The sequence below is a fragment of the Grammomys surdaster genome, unplaced genomic scaffold (genome assembly GCF_004785775.1).
Source record: "Grammomys surdaster isolate TR1022 unplaced genomic scaffold, NIH_TR_1.0 196, whole genome shotgun sequence".
NCBI lineage: Eukaryota > Metazoa > Chordata > Mammalia > Rodentia > Muridae > Grammomys > Grammomys surdaster.
In genome coordinates, this window is record NW_021604641.1 from 3,049,353 (window position 1) to 3,068,628 (window position 19,276).

At 35.6% G+C, this 19,276-nt stretch overlaps 1 protein-coding gene across 1 annotated transcript in view; it reads right to left on the reverse strand.

The window, feature by feature from the left end:
• Window positions 1-19,276, reverse strand: part of Cdc73 (cell division cycle 73) — a 116,697-nt gene that overhangs the window by 76,072 nt on the left and 21,349 nt on the right. Inside the window, exons 2-6 of the mRNA XM_028769951.1 lie at window positions 17,757-17,862; window positions 14,264-14,333; window positions 8,666-8,728; window positions 8,527-8,579; window positions 3,790-3,878 (exon numbers count right to left, since the gene is read on the reverse strand). Coding sequence (XP_028625784.1) covers window positions 3,790-3,878; window positions 8,527-8,579; window positions 8,666-8,728; window positions 14,264-14,333; window positions 17,757-17,862 — 381 coding nt within the window. The remainder of the gene's footprint in view (window positions 1-3,789; window positions 3,879-8,526; window positions 8,580-8,665; window positions 8,729-14,263; window positions 14,334-17,756; window positions 17,863-19,276) is intronic.

The window sequence follows — 19,276 nt, forward strand, 5'->3', positions numbered from 1 at the left end:
GCAATGAAAAAAAAAAGTACACTTCTTAGTGCTTTCAATTTTGCGGTGTGTTTCTCTTTAAGATCCAGAGACAATAAATCAGTAGTACTCCAGGGGCTAGAGAGATGGTTTAAAGATTAAGAGAATTGGCTGCTCTCTCAAGGTTCCTAATTCAGTTCACAGCACCAACTTGGTGGCTCACAATCATCCATAAATCAATTACCAGGGGATCATGATGCCTTCTTCTGACCTCTGTGAACACCAGGCACATAGTACACAGAAATACATGTAGACAAAATAATCATATGCATAAAAAGTAAAATTAAACCAGCCTAAAACTTAAAAAAAAAAAACAACCCAGTAGCCCAGTTTTCAATATTATATTATTTTATATATATTCATAATAATCTTAATAACAACTCTCAAACAGGAGCAGCAAAAATTCTTGTCTAAAGAATAAAATATATAGGTTTAATAGTACTTACAAAGAACTTACAAAGTATGAAGGGGGGGAGAAGAAAGAAGGAAGGAAGGAAGGAAGGAAGGAAGGAAGGAAGGAAGGAAGGAAGGAAGGAGGGAGGGAAGGAAAATTCAATGAAAAATATAATTTAAGGGGGCTGGAGAGATGGCTCAGTGGGTAAGAGCACTGTCTGCTCTTCCAGAGGTCCTAAGTTCAATTCCCAGCAACCACATGGTGGCTCACACCATCTGTAATGGGATCTGAATGCTCTCTTCTGGTGTGTTTGAAGATAGCAACGGTGTACTCATATACATAAAATAAATAAATCTTCTAAAAAAGAAAATACAAGCCAGGCGGTGGTGGCACACGCCTTTAGTCCCAGCACTTGGGAGGCAGAGGCAGGCAGATTTCTGAGTTCGAGAGTTCGAGGCTAGCCTGGTCTACAGAGTGAGTTCCAGAACAGCCAGGGCTACACAGAGAAACCCTGTCTCGAAAAACCAAACCAAAAAAAAAAAAATTTGATCAATGTAAAGTTTACAGAGAACAAAGAAAGTCATGCCTAAAGATTCTACAAGGTTGGCTGGCTGCGTAATTAAAAATTCCTGGATGTTACAATGTTACAAATCCATAGTCAAATTACGGGACAGACCCTGTGGTGATGATACATGCCTTTAATCCCAACAGTCAGAAGGCAGAAGAAGGCAGATCTTTGTGAGTTCAACTACAGGCTGGCCTTGAAAGTAAGTTTCAGGACAGCCAGAGCTGGGCTGTTCTTACACAGAGAAACCCAGTCTCAAAAAAAAACAAAAACAAAAACAAGAACAAAAACAAAGAGAGAGAGAGAGAGAGAGAGAGAGAGAGAGAGAGAGAGAGAGAGAAAGAAACTAACTAACTAACTGTGGGACAGAAAAGAGGAAACTCTATAGGGGCAAGAGAAAGAAAAACAGCTGTGTGGGCTGGTCAGTGCTCACATGTGACACTTACCGGCCACAAGGTAAGTCACACTGTTCCTTCCTCACTAGATGTTACAGAAACATAAGTCCAGAAGCAACGGAGTTTTGTAACACCAACTACAACCTCTGACATCATGAGACAAAATAAATCTTTTATATGTCTCAAGTATTTATCACTACAGTCTAACCGAGAAAATTAGTAGAAAGTGTACAGACACTAGTGTCTTAACAAATTCATGGGCATGTGATGTGCTGCATCTTTCCATTTACAAGCTTCAGGAACTAGTTTGTGGAAAGATGTGGCACATCACATGCCCATGAATTTGTTAAGTTTGGAGAGATGGAGTAGATAAATCCTAAATGCTATATAGGCAGAACTTAATTCTTGTGGAAAATGCTCTAAGACTGAGGCTGACTAATTATGCCACTGAATATGAAAGCAAGGACTCTATTAGGACTTAACACAGACATCACTCGTGTTATACTGTTGCAAAGTACTGTCATATTTTTGACCATGCTCCCAGACTTTAAGTGGGGCTAAAATTAAAAATAATAGTAAGGCAGAGGAAATGCCAAGGCAGCTCAGCATGGATACTACTAGCTGGTTTGGCCAAATTTATTGTAATAAATTTAGACAAAAGAACAGGAAAGGTCTGGAAAAATGCAGTACTAAAAAAATAAATTCATGCCGGGCGGGCAGTGGTGGCGCAGGCCTTTAATCCCAGCACTTGGGAGGCAGAGGCAGGTGGATTTCTGAGTTCGAGTCCAGCCTGGTCTACAGAGTGAGTTCCATCCAGGACAGCCAGGGCCATACAGAGAAACCCTGTCTCTAAAAAACAAACAAACAAACAAATAAATAAATAAATAAAATTCATATTATGACACAGTAAAGTATGGCTGTTGATGCAATTAGGGCCATGATTTTGTTTTTATTAAAGCCCAGTACTTTGTATCAAAATAGGAAAGACACTTTTAGGGTTATCTCAGGAATTAACTAGACCCTACTGCAAACTTAGGGTACAAAGATTTTACTTAACTCAGTTGAAAGACTGCTTTGAAATCATCATGTCCCTCTAACTTGGAACCTCATATGAAAATCTTTCCCCAGCTTTGGTCATTTAGGAATTCAAAGAACACAAAAACCATAATTCTAAGGTCCCCAGTGACTAGTAGCAGATCATATCATGACAGTTTTGCAGGCATTAAGAATGCCAAAGTTAAAAGGTCATGGATATTTCCACCAGATTTCAATGGAAGACCTAACAGCCAAACACTCTGTGGCAGAGCCTGAGACAATATATAAAGCTCTTTACTAGAGATACAATACAGAGCTTAGAAAGTTAGAGACATCAAAAGAGCATAGAACATAAGCCACAGCAAGTTAAAGGCAAAACACAGAGCTGGCCTAGGGGATAAGTCATGTGGACTGTAGTAAGCCAGGCCACGGTGATGGGGCTGCTCAAGCCCACTGAAACATATATATCATATTATCACATGTATGTCACTATTGGTGGACATGAATTTATAGGATTTAACATTTGCTTTCTGGTTTCTTTGTTCCCATTCTTTCCTACTCTTCCTCTCTTCATTTTGTAATAAGAATGCTTATTCTGCATTATTGTATGTTACAAGTATGGAACATGTTACTAAAATTTATAGGAACTCATAGTTAAGAGCTATAAAAGATGGACTAAATACAGTTCATATTATGAAACAAACATGAGTCCTTGGGAGCCACAGATATAATGTAGCATTTGAATAAGTGATGTGTTAAACGCCTGGTCCCCAACTGATGATGCTATTTTGGAAGTTTCTGAATATTTTAGGAGGTTGTACTTAGCAAAGAAGTGGTTTTCTGAGATTAAGTCCTTGAGGCTACCCATTCTCTGGTCCTAGTTTCTATAAACAAAGCCCATCCCCCGCTCCCCACCCGCCACTTGTCTCCTACATGCTGTTTGAGGTGAATGACAATGGTCCCTCCTACATACTCTGCCTTACCACACGAGTCTGAGAGTGGAACTATGTCCGTCTAAACTAAAAATAATGCAAAATAAATATTCTCTTCTACGACTGTTCTCATATTGTCATCTCATATATGACATACTGATGGAAAGTCTAAAATAGAAGTAATCTAGGGTAGATTCTTATACTATAGGTTATAAGCAAATACCATGTCATTTTACCTGAGGGACTTGAGTTCCTCTGGGTATTCATAATCTGTGGAGAGATCCTAAAACTAATCCCAATAAATTCCAAGGGACAACTGCATTCTTCTAAACTTAGGGAACAGGGCCATACAATGAATAAAGATGCAAACGTAAATTGTAAATTGTATCTAAAACATCTCATTTTCTACATATCTTTACATAAAATCTATACTGCCTAAGAAACTCTTACCTAATCTGTTCGGTCTGCACAATCCCTTCTTTATGGCCTTCCAAACGAGCTGCCAATCTCTCTTTATCAAGGCGCACACACTCTTCATCCTAAAAATAATCAGTGATTAGTAACATTTTACGTTTTACTTACCTTACACAGGGAAATCACTACATAAAACTTCTTACCAAAATTACTACAGTACAGTTCCATGTAATATTGTACTTAAGTCACCTTTTACTTACACAGAGACAAGTGTACTTTGGATCATTAAGTATGGAATGGATTTCTGATGTTCCTTGACTTACAATAGGGCTAAGTTCTAATAAACCACATGTGCTAGCTACTTTTACATCAACTTGACACTGGCTTGAGTCATCTGAGAGGAGAGAACCCTAAATGAGAAAATTCCTTCATAAGACTGGCCTATAGGCCTATAGATCACCCCTCCTGACTCCAGGTTACTGTCCTGATTGAGTTCCTGCCCTGACTTCTCTCAGTGATGGACAATGGATGTGGAAGTCAAATAGATCCTCTCCCCCCCAACTGCTTTTGGTTATGGTGTTTCATTACAGTAACGGGAACTCAAATTAAAATATCACAGCAAATTTAAAACACAAGCCAAAAATGTATTTTACACATTTACCTACTAAATATTGTGGCTTAGTGTTGTTTACTTGAACATATACACTAGCCTCTATATAATACAAAGCCTGTTTTATTTTAAAGTGTTGGACATCTTATATTACTTATTTTTGAATATTGTGCTGAAAGTAAAATAATTCTTCTAAATATGTATGTATTGCTTTTGCATCATCAAAAAGCTTAAAAAAAATTACTGAAAAATCATCTGTAAGTTTACAATGTAGTGCCCAGACACCTATTTCTGTGTGCTCTCCCAACCACTACTATTTTCATATAAAAAAATGTTTTTGTATGTGTATGTGTGTGTGTGTGTAATTCATACTTCTAAAAAATGTTTTTTAGATTTATGTGTACTGAGAATTTTACCTACAGAATGTACGTGTACCGCATGCATGCCTGGTGTTTACATAGGAGCTGGAGTTATAGATGGTTGTGAAGTACTAGTGGGTACTGAGAACTGAACCTAGGTTTTCTGCTAGAACAAATACTAACAGCTGAGCCATCTCACCAGCCCCTAAAGATCCATTCCTGATTTAAAAATACCTAACTGTTAAAGGAAGTCTTCTAAGTTAATTTTTTTCATTTTGGATGTCAATTTTTTTTTTTCAATCTGATGCCACAGATCCTCAAATCTACCAAATAAGAAGTCAAAACACTAGAAGCAAAAAGTTAATAGCTGTCAAAGCAAGTTCCTTGGAACATAAAAATTTTCCTATAAAGTTCCCAATAGACTGTTTCAAAATCGTATCTGACAAGGATGTGTGGCTCATGCCTATAATCCCAGCAGACAAGCATCAAGAGTTTAAAAAGAATTTGTTGCTTAAGGTCAACCTGAGAAATATTTAACTTAGAAAGCCAAGTGAAATTTAATTTGAAAAGCATACGACTAATTAAGAAAAAATCCAATTCAGTGACACCTATTTAGGTCAAGGTCTATATTCAACAAATAGCTAAGGAGTAAACTCAAGGTTAATAAATAAGAGTATATGAAACTATATACACTAGCATACTTAAGACTTCAAAAGAGAAAAAATACTAGGTTACAATTCATGCCCTATTAGTTTTCTACCATGTAAAAATGTTAAATCAGACACATCAGCTGAAATAAATGCAAAGATATTTTAGCATGCATTTTCATTTTTACCATTTGTAAGAAAGTTATAATCCACGATGGTCAAGGTCCTCAAGAAATTAGTAATTTTAAAAGTACAACCTAAATTTTCATCAAATCAGAAACCCTAACCTCATGTTTTCTTTTTCCTCTTTCCCGCTGATGTTTTAAGTTACTGGTAGCTTTAGTATTTAACTTTTCTTGGGTGTTGAATTTTTTTTTAAATTATTACATTGTGATATTTTCATATGTCCAAGTAAATGATGGCACTAAATGCACTCACTGTTTTAACAGTGGCCAGAGTCTTCTTTCATATGAGGAAATAGGGAAATTTTGTTTTCCTGCCACAAAATTCATACTCAGTAGGGGAGAATAGCTCAGCAACCAGAGTGTCTTGGTTCAATTCTGGTTGTACAAACCTCAGCAAGTCACTTTGCTGTGGAATCTTAATTCAGAACATAGCTGCTCTAGTAAAAGATCACATCCACAGACCTAGGTCTTTGTGATCTGGCAGAAATACAGACACAACTTTAATCCCAGGAAAAGGAAGCAAGTGGATCTCTAAATTCAAGGAAAGCCTGGTATACAGCAAGATTCAGGTAAAGAAAAGCTTAGGTCTAGGCGTGGTGGTACACACCTTTAATTCCAGCACTCAGGAGACAGAGGCATGCAGATATCTGAGTTCTAGTCAGTTCAGTTCAGTCAGTTCATGGAATTCAGAAGCAGTTTTACCAGGAGAGTTATACAGAGACAGGTTGAAGAGAGAACAAGCTAGACACAAGTAAAGACAGAACGAGCCAGAGAATGAGAAGGAGACAGAAATTTAGAACATATTGCCAAAGTTAGTATGAGGCCAGGCAAAGCAATTCAATCAGAAACTTAGGGAAGCCAGACTGAATCAAGCAGTCAGCTTGGAGAGGAATTTGCACCAGAACAGCTGAGTTAAACCAGCCAAAAGAGTTCAGAAAGAACTAGAAAGGGTGATCTTACTCAGCCGTGTATATCTTAAGAGGCAGAAAACATTCTAGGCCTAGACTAGATTGTACAGCAGCTAGAAGCTTCCAGGACTACACCTAGGTTAGCAGTAAGCTTCTGAGATGACTATTACTATGGGAGAATAAATTACACTTATACCTCACAGCTGTTGAGTCTAGGGCTCCCAAAGTCAAAGGGTGGTAGTAAAGAGTACACTACTTAATACGCCTAAAACATTTAAAATAGTATCTTCTATAGATCCAAAACAATGAGTTAGTTATCATGACTTAAAAAGTACCAGGCTCCCAATTCATCTCAAAAAAATACTTACTAAAATTACATTGTTTAACGATAACATTATTACTAAATCCACTGTATGTACCTGCCAACCAACATACTTGATATTTCTTTACTATAAACTAATGCAGATTCATAAAACTGCCAGATTTTAAATTCCTAACAAATTATTCTCTACATCCAGAGGTTTCCTGTGCATATAAATAATATGAAGCTTGTTAATAAGTCATTACTATTTCTATATATAATTAAAACTCCAAAGGATATCTTGCTCATAATAATTGACCAACTAATAATAGTAATAATAATTGACCAATTAATAATAATTGTTGACCAACTAGTGGTAACAGCATTTTTTTAATTGTTCGAAAGTACACATTATGAATAATACTATCTTCTAAAATACACATACTCTATGGCATAGCTCAATCTAGATAATTAACATTGTCATTACTTTACATATTGCCACTTTTTTGTACTGAGAACACTTCTTCCTTAATGTTTTTCAAAATACAATATGTAGGTTATTAGTTACCAGCACTATACAATAGATACTCTAAAGGTAATTACATTTCTTACCTGTTCTGTATTTCAAGTAAATGTTTTAGTTAGAACCTAAAAATATCTTGAAAAGACTCAGATATTAAATAGATGGTTGCTATTTAATGGGCTTTTGAGAGGCAGCTGGATTCTTACACCTCTAATGAGCTGATGAATTCCACGGACCTGTAGGAATGGAGCCAGCCTGAAAGAAGCTCAGGCTGTGCTCTGAAATGCTTATCTTCAGCAAGCCATCCACTATGCCTTTAAGCCACATTCTTTCTTGAACAGGCCCAAAAACAGTGTGGCCAGGCAACTGTGGACTAAAACTATGAGCTAAAGCAAACCTTTCTTAAAGCTATTTTCCTCAGGTATTTTGTCACAGTGACAAGGAAGAGTTACCAGAACACTATTCTAACCCACTAAAACATGAGATATCTAGAACCTGTGTCAGTAGTATTTTAATGATGCACTAGTAAGTACTTCACATTCACAGCCCTGAAAAGTAATGCATGTCTCCATACTACCTTACTCTCCAAGTTGGCAAAACAAAAGCCCCGAGACCAGTTCTGGCCTCCATTATCATGTAGTTTTGTCAGAATATCTATCCTTTTAGGTATGATTTATGAAGGCTTCCCCATAATATTAATAGAACAGCAAGATGGGGGTACAGCAATCAAGACTACAGAACCCTGAAAATCTAGAAAATTTAGTACATCCTTTAACACAGATAATAGTTTCTCACTCTAGATGTAGGACATGGTATTCATCAATAAAACAAAGAATAGCAAAGCAAATGAAACTGGCATATTTATCACAGAACTTAGATCTGAGAGCTAACACAGTAACATAAGCAAGCTACCTATTAATCTATATTTCTTTTCAGAAAAAAAAAAAAAGCTGTTAGAATTACTATAACGCTTTTTGGTTTGTTTTTGTCTTTTGGGTTTTGTTTTGGGTTCTGTTTTTTGGTTTTTCAAAACAGGATTTTTTCTGTGTAGCCCTGGCTTTCCTGGAACTCGCTCTGTAGACCAGGCTAGCCCTGAACTCACAGACATGTACCTGCCTCAGCTTACCCCTGAGTGCTGGGATTAAAGGGATGAGCCACTACTGCCCAGCCCATTAATTCTTATTCTACACAATTCCACTTTCAATAACAAAACAAATTATTTTAAACAGAGTTTTATTACCTCAATTCGTGGTTTCTTTGCTTCTGCTAAAACTTCATCAGCAGCTCTTTTGACTACAACAAAAATAAATATAAATAAGTGTGTACTTTATAGAAGGGATTTTTGTTTAATGTTCAAGATAATGATTTGACAGGTGTACCTTGAGTAGACCTCTGAAGACCTATTTCCAGGGGGGCACTCCTGTCTATGCTTGCTGATGTTGCTGAAAATGGAAAAGAAAAATCATATAAGCAAATCGGTATGTGAGCATATATATTTTGGGTGTTATTCTAAGGGAAGTGCTCAAGCTTTGCTTTATTTCTTTTATCCATAGGAGAATTTCTCCAGGTAAAATGGTTTCAAAAGCAGCTCCATAACAGAATTTTATTAACAAGATTACTCAGAATTAGAATTAGAAAGTCTGTGAAAGAACAACTATTTTTAAAACTTTAGTTTACAAACCACTGAGATGCTAATTACTGACGTTAATTGGCCATTTCAGACTATACTCTGGTATAGCAAACACATTTAAAAAGTATGCTTCCCCCAAATACTTAAATATGCACATAGCATAGAACATGCAAATTGTACTTATTCACAATTGGTAGGAAACTTCCAACTAACCTTCAAATTATTTTATTTTTGAATGCCTCAAAATAAAAATATGAACACAGAGAGAGAGATAGAGACAGAGAGAGAACCTGGTCCCTTCTACCAAGTTCCTATTCCCCTATATAAGTAGCTATTATCTTGAATATCCTACAGATATAAGAAATACAATTATATTTTATTTATACTATTTTCCACAAAGGCAGCCTAATATGCACAATATTCTGAAACTTGTTTCCCATTTACAAAAGATTATTAGCTCAGACACCCCTTCCACTCCAGTAGTAATTCCTATTGTATGGAATAACTATAACTCATTTGACTGCTTCCCTAGGAGTAGGCAGTTCAACTCTAAGTCTTCTGCCACTTTTTACATTTTCAAATATAGCTCTAGGCCACTTCCAAATGTAGGGTGTCTAAGTTGTTTGTGATGGGAAGGGTATAAAGTGTCACAGTCAACAATGCCAAATGCTTCTTGACAACCTCACCAGGGTTCATTGACAAACCGCAACGCATAAGACCTGATTTTTTTATCCTTTAAATTTATAATTATTATACAATAATTATATATACAAGTGATTACCTTTTCTGTCAATTCTGTAACTATTCAAGTTGTTAAGCCCTTTGTGCATCTATCTATTTCCAAGGTCCCACTTTATGTGTTAACTAGTACTTCTGACCTTTTTCTTTTATACAAGAGTTAAAACATTTTCCAACTTAAGAGGGCTTTTTTTAATGACACAGAACTTGTTTTATTTTTATCAAAATATTAACTGAAAATTCCACCTTCTGCCATTGATGTAACATGTCTTCATTTCAGTATTAAATTGGTATGTGTATTTCTAAAGTCAGATACACTGCCATCACACTATAAGGCTAGGCAGCCTCACATCTGTATTTCTCATCCAACATAGCAAAGACGTTTTATTAACACTGACTCACTTTCTCAGTCTTAGGTCTGTAAGTTCTCCACTCCACAATGATTAGTCTTTGCTCATTATTTTCCTCATACAGTTACAACACGCAATTTCACCAAATAAAATTTAAAATTATTCTTAGTTCTACTGTTCAAAAAAAGTTGTCTAGACTTTTGAGATCATGCTTTTAACTCATGTTAACAGTTAATAACTGTGTTATTAATTATAACATGCCTACAAACATGATACTAACAGTTGTTCAACTTTTTCATTGACCTAGTAACATGTTTCACAAATTAACAAAATGATATATCTGAGAACTAAATTTATCCTAGGAAAAACACAAGAAATGATGTGGATAAACAACTCACTGAGGCTCTCCCAAAGTGATCCTATCTACCAGAGGCATCTTAGACACTTAGTAAAACGGAAGAATCCTACGCTCCTTTCAAAACTTTTTTTTCTTTCTTTTTTTTTTAAGATTTATTTATTGTAGGAGTACACTGTAGCTGCCTTCAGACACACCAGAAGAGGGCACTGGATCCCATTATAGATGGTTGTGAGCCACCATGTGGTTGCTGGGAATTGAACTCAGGACCCATGGAAGAGCAGTTAGTGCTCTTAACCACTGAGCCATCTCTCCAACCCTCAACACACTTTTTAATGGAGAGAAAATAAGAGTGAGCCTAAAAAAAAAATATATATATATATATATGTGTGTGTGTGTGTATGTATATGCATATGTATATATACACACACATATACATATATATAATATAAAACAGGTATATTATGACTCTCATGTTCCAAATAATTAAATATGCCTTGAATCAAAACAGACAAAAAAAAAATTAGAAGCCTTTTTTCAATCTTCCCATCACAATTGCAGGAAAGGTATTCCTCCTCATTCTTTGTTTACCTCATATAAAAGTAAGAAGATTTTGCAATCTGCACAGTGCCCAAATGTAATTTTAGGAATAAGCATGGAAGGCCAGTAGTAAAGCACCTGCTACACAAACCTAGCAATCTGAGTTTGATTCCTGGAAGCTACATAAAGGTGGAAGAGAACTGATTCCTCCAAGTTATTCTCCGACCTCAACATTCAAGCTGTGGTACATGCAACCATATACACACATACATACAATTGGGAGTGGGAGTATAAAGAGTTAGACATTTGCTAATAGAAAATATCAAAAGAAAACAATCCTGGAGGTCTCCCTATTATCCACAAGATTCTCTACACACCAACATTGTAGCTTAAAAATAAGCAATAGAATGTGTAACAAAATGTTATCACTGGTTTATTGGTAATAAATTCCATCCGAAGATGAGGCTTATTTCTATAATATCAACTTATGTATGTTCTATAAGAAAATAATCATTCATTCAGCTAAGTATCTACTATACACTACTGTTCTAAACTTCATTGAGTAATAAATAAAACAACTGAAACAAATGTTCCTATAACGTTCATTCTCCAAAAGACACCACAGACATATTCAAGTAAGCAATAAATATAATCTCAGGTAAAAGTATGTCTTTTTTTGGTTTTTGTTGTTTTTTTTTTTTTGGAAAATAAATAGGATTTTATTACATAAAGAAAGGTATGAGTCATTTTGTATTTTAGAATGGTCAGAGATAAAGTCACTGACAGAAGAGTATCTTAGCATTGATGGGAGATGAGAGCCTAATGACAATACAGACGATTGAAGAGAGAACTGCAAATGTTGGGGCTCTGAGATTATCTAGACCAACTGCAAGATCAATACCCGGCGGCTGTGTGTGATAAAGACTGAGGGAAGATGACGTCAGAGAGATTTAGGCAGAAACAAAATCATGGAGTCTGCAGGGCAAGACACATGAGCTTTTTCCTCACAAAAAGTGTTGTAGAAACCACAAAGAGCCTTGAGTAGGTAAATGACGCAATTAAATTTAAATACTTTTCAAAAATAAATCTTGTTAGATACAGAATAAGTTGTAGAAAATAAAGAGTAGGACTATGTAAGAAGGTTTTAGAAGACAAATGAGTCAGGGTTGCAGTAGAGGAAACATTGCCATGGTTTTCAAGGCAGAAGAAAGGACTTACAAATGTTACAGATATGTCAGAAAACGATTTCCTACCAGGATTTAAGGACTAAATCACTGCATGGTTATGTAAGGTACCACCACTCCTAAGATGACAACAGACTCAGTTTTGTTTTATGTGGGTGGAGATGGAAAGAAGTAAATTAGGCACTCTATTTTGAACATGTTAAACTTCAGATGCCTGTAAAACATTTAAAGGAAGAGGACAACAGTAAATTTAATAAATATGAAGAAGAGTCAGTAGGAGAAAAAATGCAGCTAACACTTAAATATGAGGGTTGGGGCACTGATGTTCTCATTACCTTGAAAACTCACGCATAAATTTGACTTCTCAAAAAAACTGTTCAAAAAAAAAACTGTTGTTTACCTGAAATTACTTAATAATATAATCGACAATAACCCATATTTTAAAATACTGTACGCATGTTATATGGTGAAAAAATATCTAAGAACTGCCAGAAATCACTTCGTACAATAATATGTAATAATCTAAAGAGGTGATCGCATTATAAGATTACATCACGTGGCAGTTTAGTAGATAGCTATGCTGACTGAGCTTACTACAACTGTACCAAATGACTATAAACCTTTAACATACTACCCTTGATTTTATAGTTATGACTTAATACTGCATCTTATATTTGTTTACATTTCTCACAACAGTGAATGGTATCATATAACAGAAATAGACCCCTGTGCCTAAATTCTGGTAAGTTTTAACTATGTCTAATAAACTTTTGTATTATAAATGAATAAAAATCATTTACACATTTATGAAATACCTTCTTTTTGTTTAAGCTAGTATACAACACAACACATCTTTTTTCATAATTTCTTTGTGATGGCTAATGTTTTTTAAGACTGGCACAAATCTAAAAACCAAAACAAAATCCACACCACATAAGTGGACCTGTACTTATTAAATCCAAACTGCTCAAAGGCCAACTATATTTGGAATTCAGCAACGCGAACAGATCAGGATATATACAGCATAAAACTTGGAAGATGTCACCTAGAGATTTTTAGAGTCTCAAGAGAAAAAGAAAACTCAAGCCATAAGAAGTGTCCTGGCTAGTTTTATGTCAACTTGGCACAAGTTATTAGGAAAGGGAAACCCTCAGTTGAGAAAATGTTTCAGTAAGATTATCTGTAGGTAAAGTGTGTAGTGCATTTTCTACGTTGGCGACTGATGTGGGAGGGCCGAGGTCAATGCAGGTGGTAACAACCCTGGGCACCAACCCTGGGCACCAAGGTGGTCCTGGAGGCCATAAGAAAGCAGGCTGAGCAAGCAATGAGGAACAAGCCAATAAGCAGCACTCTTCCACAGCCTCTGCATCAGTTCCTGCCTCAAGTTCTGGCTCTGACTTCCCTAGATGATGGACTATGAGCTATAGGATGAAATAAATCCTTTCATTCCCAAATTGATTTTGGTCATGGTTATGGTGTCTCATCACAGCAGTAGAAACCCTAAGGCAACAGGCATAGACATGACAAGAAATATATAGAAAGATGAACAAATGGAAAGAAAACCAAAGGCTGGTGTCCCAAATGTCACAAGTGAAGGGCTTTAAAGAAGCGAGTGTCCAACACTATCAAATGTTCATAGGTAAAGTATCTAACACTATCAAATGTTCATAGGTAAAGTGGGTAAAGGAAACAAAAAAATGTGGTAATTCTCAAATCTCTCTGACTTTACTGAGACTGTGAGGATGAAAGCTAGGCAGAGGAACTTCAAGAAAGAGGTAACAAATAAGCAATGATTGTCAACTCTTCCTTCTTACAGTAATAAAAAGGAAACAGTGATAGAAATGTGGACTCAACAATAATTGTTAAAGCATACATCTCTTCTACATTTCTTCTAAAATGTAATGACTGAGATGGAGAAAACAGTAAAGCAAGACAGAAATAGTAATGTACAAAGGCAAGTCTCTGACAGCATAAAAAGAACACTCACATGAGGGGGGAGTGGCAACCTAAAAAGAGACAAGTTTGTGCAACTTCAGGGAGAAGCACACAGACAGAGATTCTGGTAATGTATTTAATGGAATACAAAATTTCCCACTACAATTATTTTGATAGGAAAGCTTTAAAAAAAAAAAAAAAACAATACTTCAATATTTAAGAGTGAGAGCAAGTTTAGTACTCACATGCCTCCCCATTGAGATATCCAAGTAGATCTTTTCGGTCAGGTCTTCTAACCACAGGAATATTTTCAGTCTGAAGCCAAAATTTTAAATTAGATATTAAATAGAAGCAACTATGAAACTTGATAAAATACCATGTAATCTCTGAATCTAACATACTTTGGTAACATGTATTTAAAGTCGTATTTATTTTTAAAAGCTTTAAAGCATCTAAAAATTTAGAAAATTTCTCAAATGTTAATTTTCAGTATCTTACTTTTGAAATTCCATAAAGATATATCCAAGACAGTTGTTTGAAAGTAAGTAATAACTTTTATCTTTTTACCAAGTACCACAGGCTCTCAACCCTTGGCTTCACTGTTCTCTTAGCACTTATAAGATCACATCTTTTCAGTAGTACCAATATTGTCTCACTTTATACAGTATCTGTAGTGCTTTTCCACCACACAGACCAAACCTCATTAACTATTCAACTAAAATTCTTCCCACTGAACTACATAAATACGTAAGTATATATTTTGAGAATCAATAAGATCAAGAAAAATAAACTATAAAAAAATGTTAACTGTAATATTTAACCGACATTTCTTTTTTTCCCTTGAGTGTATATAAATTCAAATAGCAGAGAGAAAAAGAGATTTGAAAAATTCTTGTGTGAGAGCATAAACTTAGAAGAATGAGTGGTTTTTCTTTACTCCACCTACAAATCATCACTTGTAAAAGATTATAATTGGGGCTGTGGAGATGACGCAGCAATTAGAGCACTTGCTGCTCTTATAGAAGACCAAAGTTTGACTCCCAGCATTCCCAGTTACAGATGGCGCACAACCACCTGTAAATACAGTTCGTGAAAGGGGTTAAATGTCTCTGGCCTTCTGTGGTACCTGCAGTCAGTCATGTGTACTTAGAGACACACAGAGACACGTAAGTAAAAAATAGCAAATCTTTTTAAAAGATGATTAAAACAAATAAAATGTATACTGCAGGCATCAAGTCACCTTTGGGCCAATGATTTTTGCCACTGCCACAATTTTCCTTATCATTTTTCTAATGTAAACAATGGAATGAAAGAAAAACTGGTTCCCCAGGGATTACATAGATTAAAACCTTTGTCAACTATTATCAACATTAAACTGATGAGAACCCTTAGTACCACTAGCTTATTACCTCACAATGACCACTGTGTCACTCCACCCATTATTTGCAAATACATTTTTCTGACTTAGCTGAAAAAATAAATCACTTATTTTTTCTTAAACTTATATATGGAAAAACTTTATTTATATAAGAAATATATATATTTCTTATACAAATTTGTATATATACACACACACACACACACACACACAAGTTGAAAACCTTCAAGTATTTCTTTTCTTGTTATTTTTTAACCAGCATACCTGAAATATTACACATACCTGAATTAATGTTCTTTTTTTTGTTGTTTTTCAAGACAGGGTTTCTCTATGTAGACACAGCTAACCTGGAACTCACTGTGGAGACGAGACAGGCTTTGATCTCACAAAGCTCCACCTGCCTCTGCCTCCCAAGTACTGAGATTAAAGGTATGCACTATCAGCACCCTGCTTCAATTGATATTCTTTAAATTCTTATCTCAAAGCCTGATCATATATTTCAGAACCATTTAAAGTGTGCTTTACACCAACATTACGAGCCACCTGAGAAGCCACAGGTCTCACTAAAAGGCCCCAGGATCAGAACACCTTTCCAGGAAGAAACCACGCAACATAAAGCAAGGAGTGTGGCAATTTAAAAAGCAACCTCTAATCTGTGAAGCTACAGAATTTTAGATCTCTGCCCCATGTCATTTAGAAAATGTTTAAGTAAAACAAAGGTTATGTCTTATATGACTATAAATGTAAGTCCTAGAGTCCACAGTAACAATGGTAACTGCTAGTTATGAACTATAACCACTCATAGGAATAGTCTTGCTAGGCAGACCTTTAATCCCAGCAATAGGGAGGCAGAGGCAGGTGGATCTCTGAATTGGAGGCATCTTGGTCTACAGAGTAAATTCCAGGACAGCCAGGGCTTCACAGACAAACTCTGTCTTGCAAAACAAAACTCTGTGTGTGTGTGTGTGTGTGTGTGTGTGTGTGTGTAATGTTTAAATCTCTAAGTACTTAAATTATTTAACAAACAATTCTAATTATTGCTTTATTAGGCTTTTAAGGATCTAATAAATAATGTAATAGCCAATTATTAATTTTCCCTACTACTTACCAACTTTAAGATTTTTATGTAACACTGACTCTGTTTCTTACTCAGAAAAACAGTCCTACTAAAGCAAAATAAATGATGAGGCACTCTCTCAACCGGTCCAAATAGTAAGTTACTATTCAAAAACCTCAACTATCTCTACTTTGAAGGAACAGTTGTAAGAGTAAATCTCACACAACATAATGCAATCCAGCAGTAGTGTTAGGCAGTCAAAAAGTAGCTCTAGTGATGGAGGCACAAGGATGATTTTACAAGGAGTTTGTTTTAAGAATATTAAAAAATAAAAGTACCACTTTCAAATTAATACAATGCAGTAAAGTTAAAACAACTTTTAGACTAGATGTTTGAGTATATCAATATCTCAAAAATAATTCTATGTCTGATCCTAGAAAGGAATCTGATAAGGACTACTTTTAATAAAAGCTAAAGGGCTGCAGTGTCTCACAGAAGAATACTTGCTTAGCAAGCATGAAGTCCTGGGTTCAGTGCCCAACACCATATTAACAGGACATGACTGCAGACACATCTAATCCCAGCACTTAAGGATAGAGACAAGAGAATCACAAGTTCAAGGTCGTCCTCATTTACACAGTTGCTGGAGGCCAGCCCAGGCTACATGAGACCTGTGTCCTCCCAATACCCAAGGAAAGTATCTGGGGAACCATCTTATTTGCAAATTTACGGCAATTTGCAACTTCTAATTCAAATAACTCAGAATCCTACTTAGCAGTTTTTAAAAGTCCCTTACCAGTGGAAGAACCTCATAGTAACAATCTCTGTGAACTGAGATATTTTTACATGTTCCTAATAATTTCCTCTCAACAATAAATTTTCAAATACGAGAAAGCAGATAAAACTAAAAAAACAATACATTTGTCAATAAAATACAAAAAGAACTGTTTTGTTCAAAATTCTAAATAAATATCTGTTTCTGTTGTGCTTATTGAGATTTTCATACTTTAGACTAAATTCATATTATTTTTATACTAAGTTTTCTTGAAATTAAACTATAGTTCTGAATTATCAGAGTTCTTCCATGTATATTTTGAAACATCAATTTAAGTACTTTTAAAAGTTCTGTCATAAACATTACATATATTTTACATGAATAATGAATTGCCAACTAAAAAAATCAGAATAAATCACATAGCAGGTTAATTTTCACTCTCCCCGACAACTTCACACATCTGAAACCCATGGGTGAAGTCATCTGTAACTGTTTGATCAATGGAGTTTTAAAATGACTTCTACTTACAGCTGCACGCCGGACATAAACAGGATGGGAAAGGTGTACATTATTAAGAAGAAATAAGATAGAATCCAACGTGTAGTATTCTCTGGGTTGGCCTTCCTTTCCGGTCCTAAAATGATTAAGGCATGACTTTTATTAAGATTCTTAAATTAAATACTTGACCTTAGTTACATGCATTCATTTATCTGTATCTAATTGATTATCTGAAAATGTATTTGACATAGCAAAAATATATATGCAATATAAGCTTTCATAGTGAGTTGTCAATGGAGTGATAGAAGACAAAAATGAAAAGGAGGGGAGAACATAAATTCATACATTAAAAATACTATATACACTTTTTCTTAAGACAGGCAAGGTCCCATGTATCCCAGCTGGCCTCAAATCTGCTACACAGCTGAGGACAGCATGTACTCCCCACCATATCTCATGATATGTGGTGTTGGAGATCAAGTGCAAAACCTCAGACATACTAGGGCAAGCAGTCTACCAACTGAGCTACAGCTTCAACTCCACTTTATACATATTTTAAAATAAAACTTAAATTGAGTTCTGGACTCTGTCAACAGAGGAAAAAAAATAAAACCAGCTGCCGAATGGAAAGGATTACCCATAGAAAACAAGCTACTTAGAGGAAGGTTTTACTAGGGATGCACTTACAAGATGCACATTGTATAACTTACAAGATAACATTGTATCTAAACAAGATACTGTTGTACAGCATCCTCAACAATATTCTGAAAGCTAAAAGATGTACTTCAAGGAGATGATCCTTCTAACATCTTTCAAACTAGACCAATAAAACAAAACTAAAATATAACTTCGTGATCAAACAATGTATTCTTGGGAATACAAGCACTTTAATGCTAACACATACACCGCTTTACAAGCCCTGCCTTTCTCCCCCACCTACTTACAACGGTTCAACTGTATGACTCCATTTAAACACAGCTCCCTGTAATTTTTCCTAAACCTCCTTTACTAGCCTCTATTATCACTTTTCCTCTAAACAAGTGGTTCTCAGCCCTCCTGATGCTACAACCCTTTAATTCAATACCTCCTGTTGTGATCTCCAACTAAAAAATAATTTTGTTGCTACTTCCTAACTGTAATTTTGCTGCTATTATAAATGTAACTGCTTTCTGATGGTCTTAGGTGATCCCTATGAAAGAGTCTTTCACACCCTCCAAAAGGATCTCATGCCACAGGTTAAGAACCACTGCTCTAAACTGATATATGTCAAATCACTCATTGTTAATTATTAAAGTAATTATCATTACAATAGAAAGCACTGAATGCATTAAGGGTACTGACTAATCTTTTATAGATGTACATTTAGATGTGCATACATGTAGAGACAATAACTTCTGTTGAAGACTTGATGTTGAAAGTTTCAAATTTCTAAGTTTTACTTTTTCACTCCTTTGTATGCTCTTGTCAAAACATGTCCTTTCCGGGTCTCATATCTTAAGCCTACAGGTCCGGGGGGGGGGGGGGGGGGGGGGGGGGGGGGGGGGGGGGGG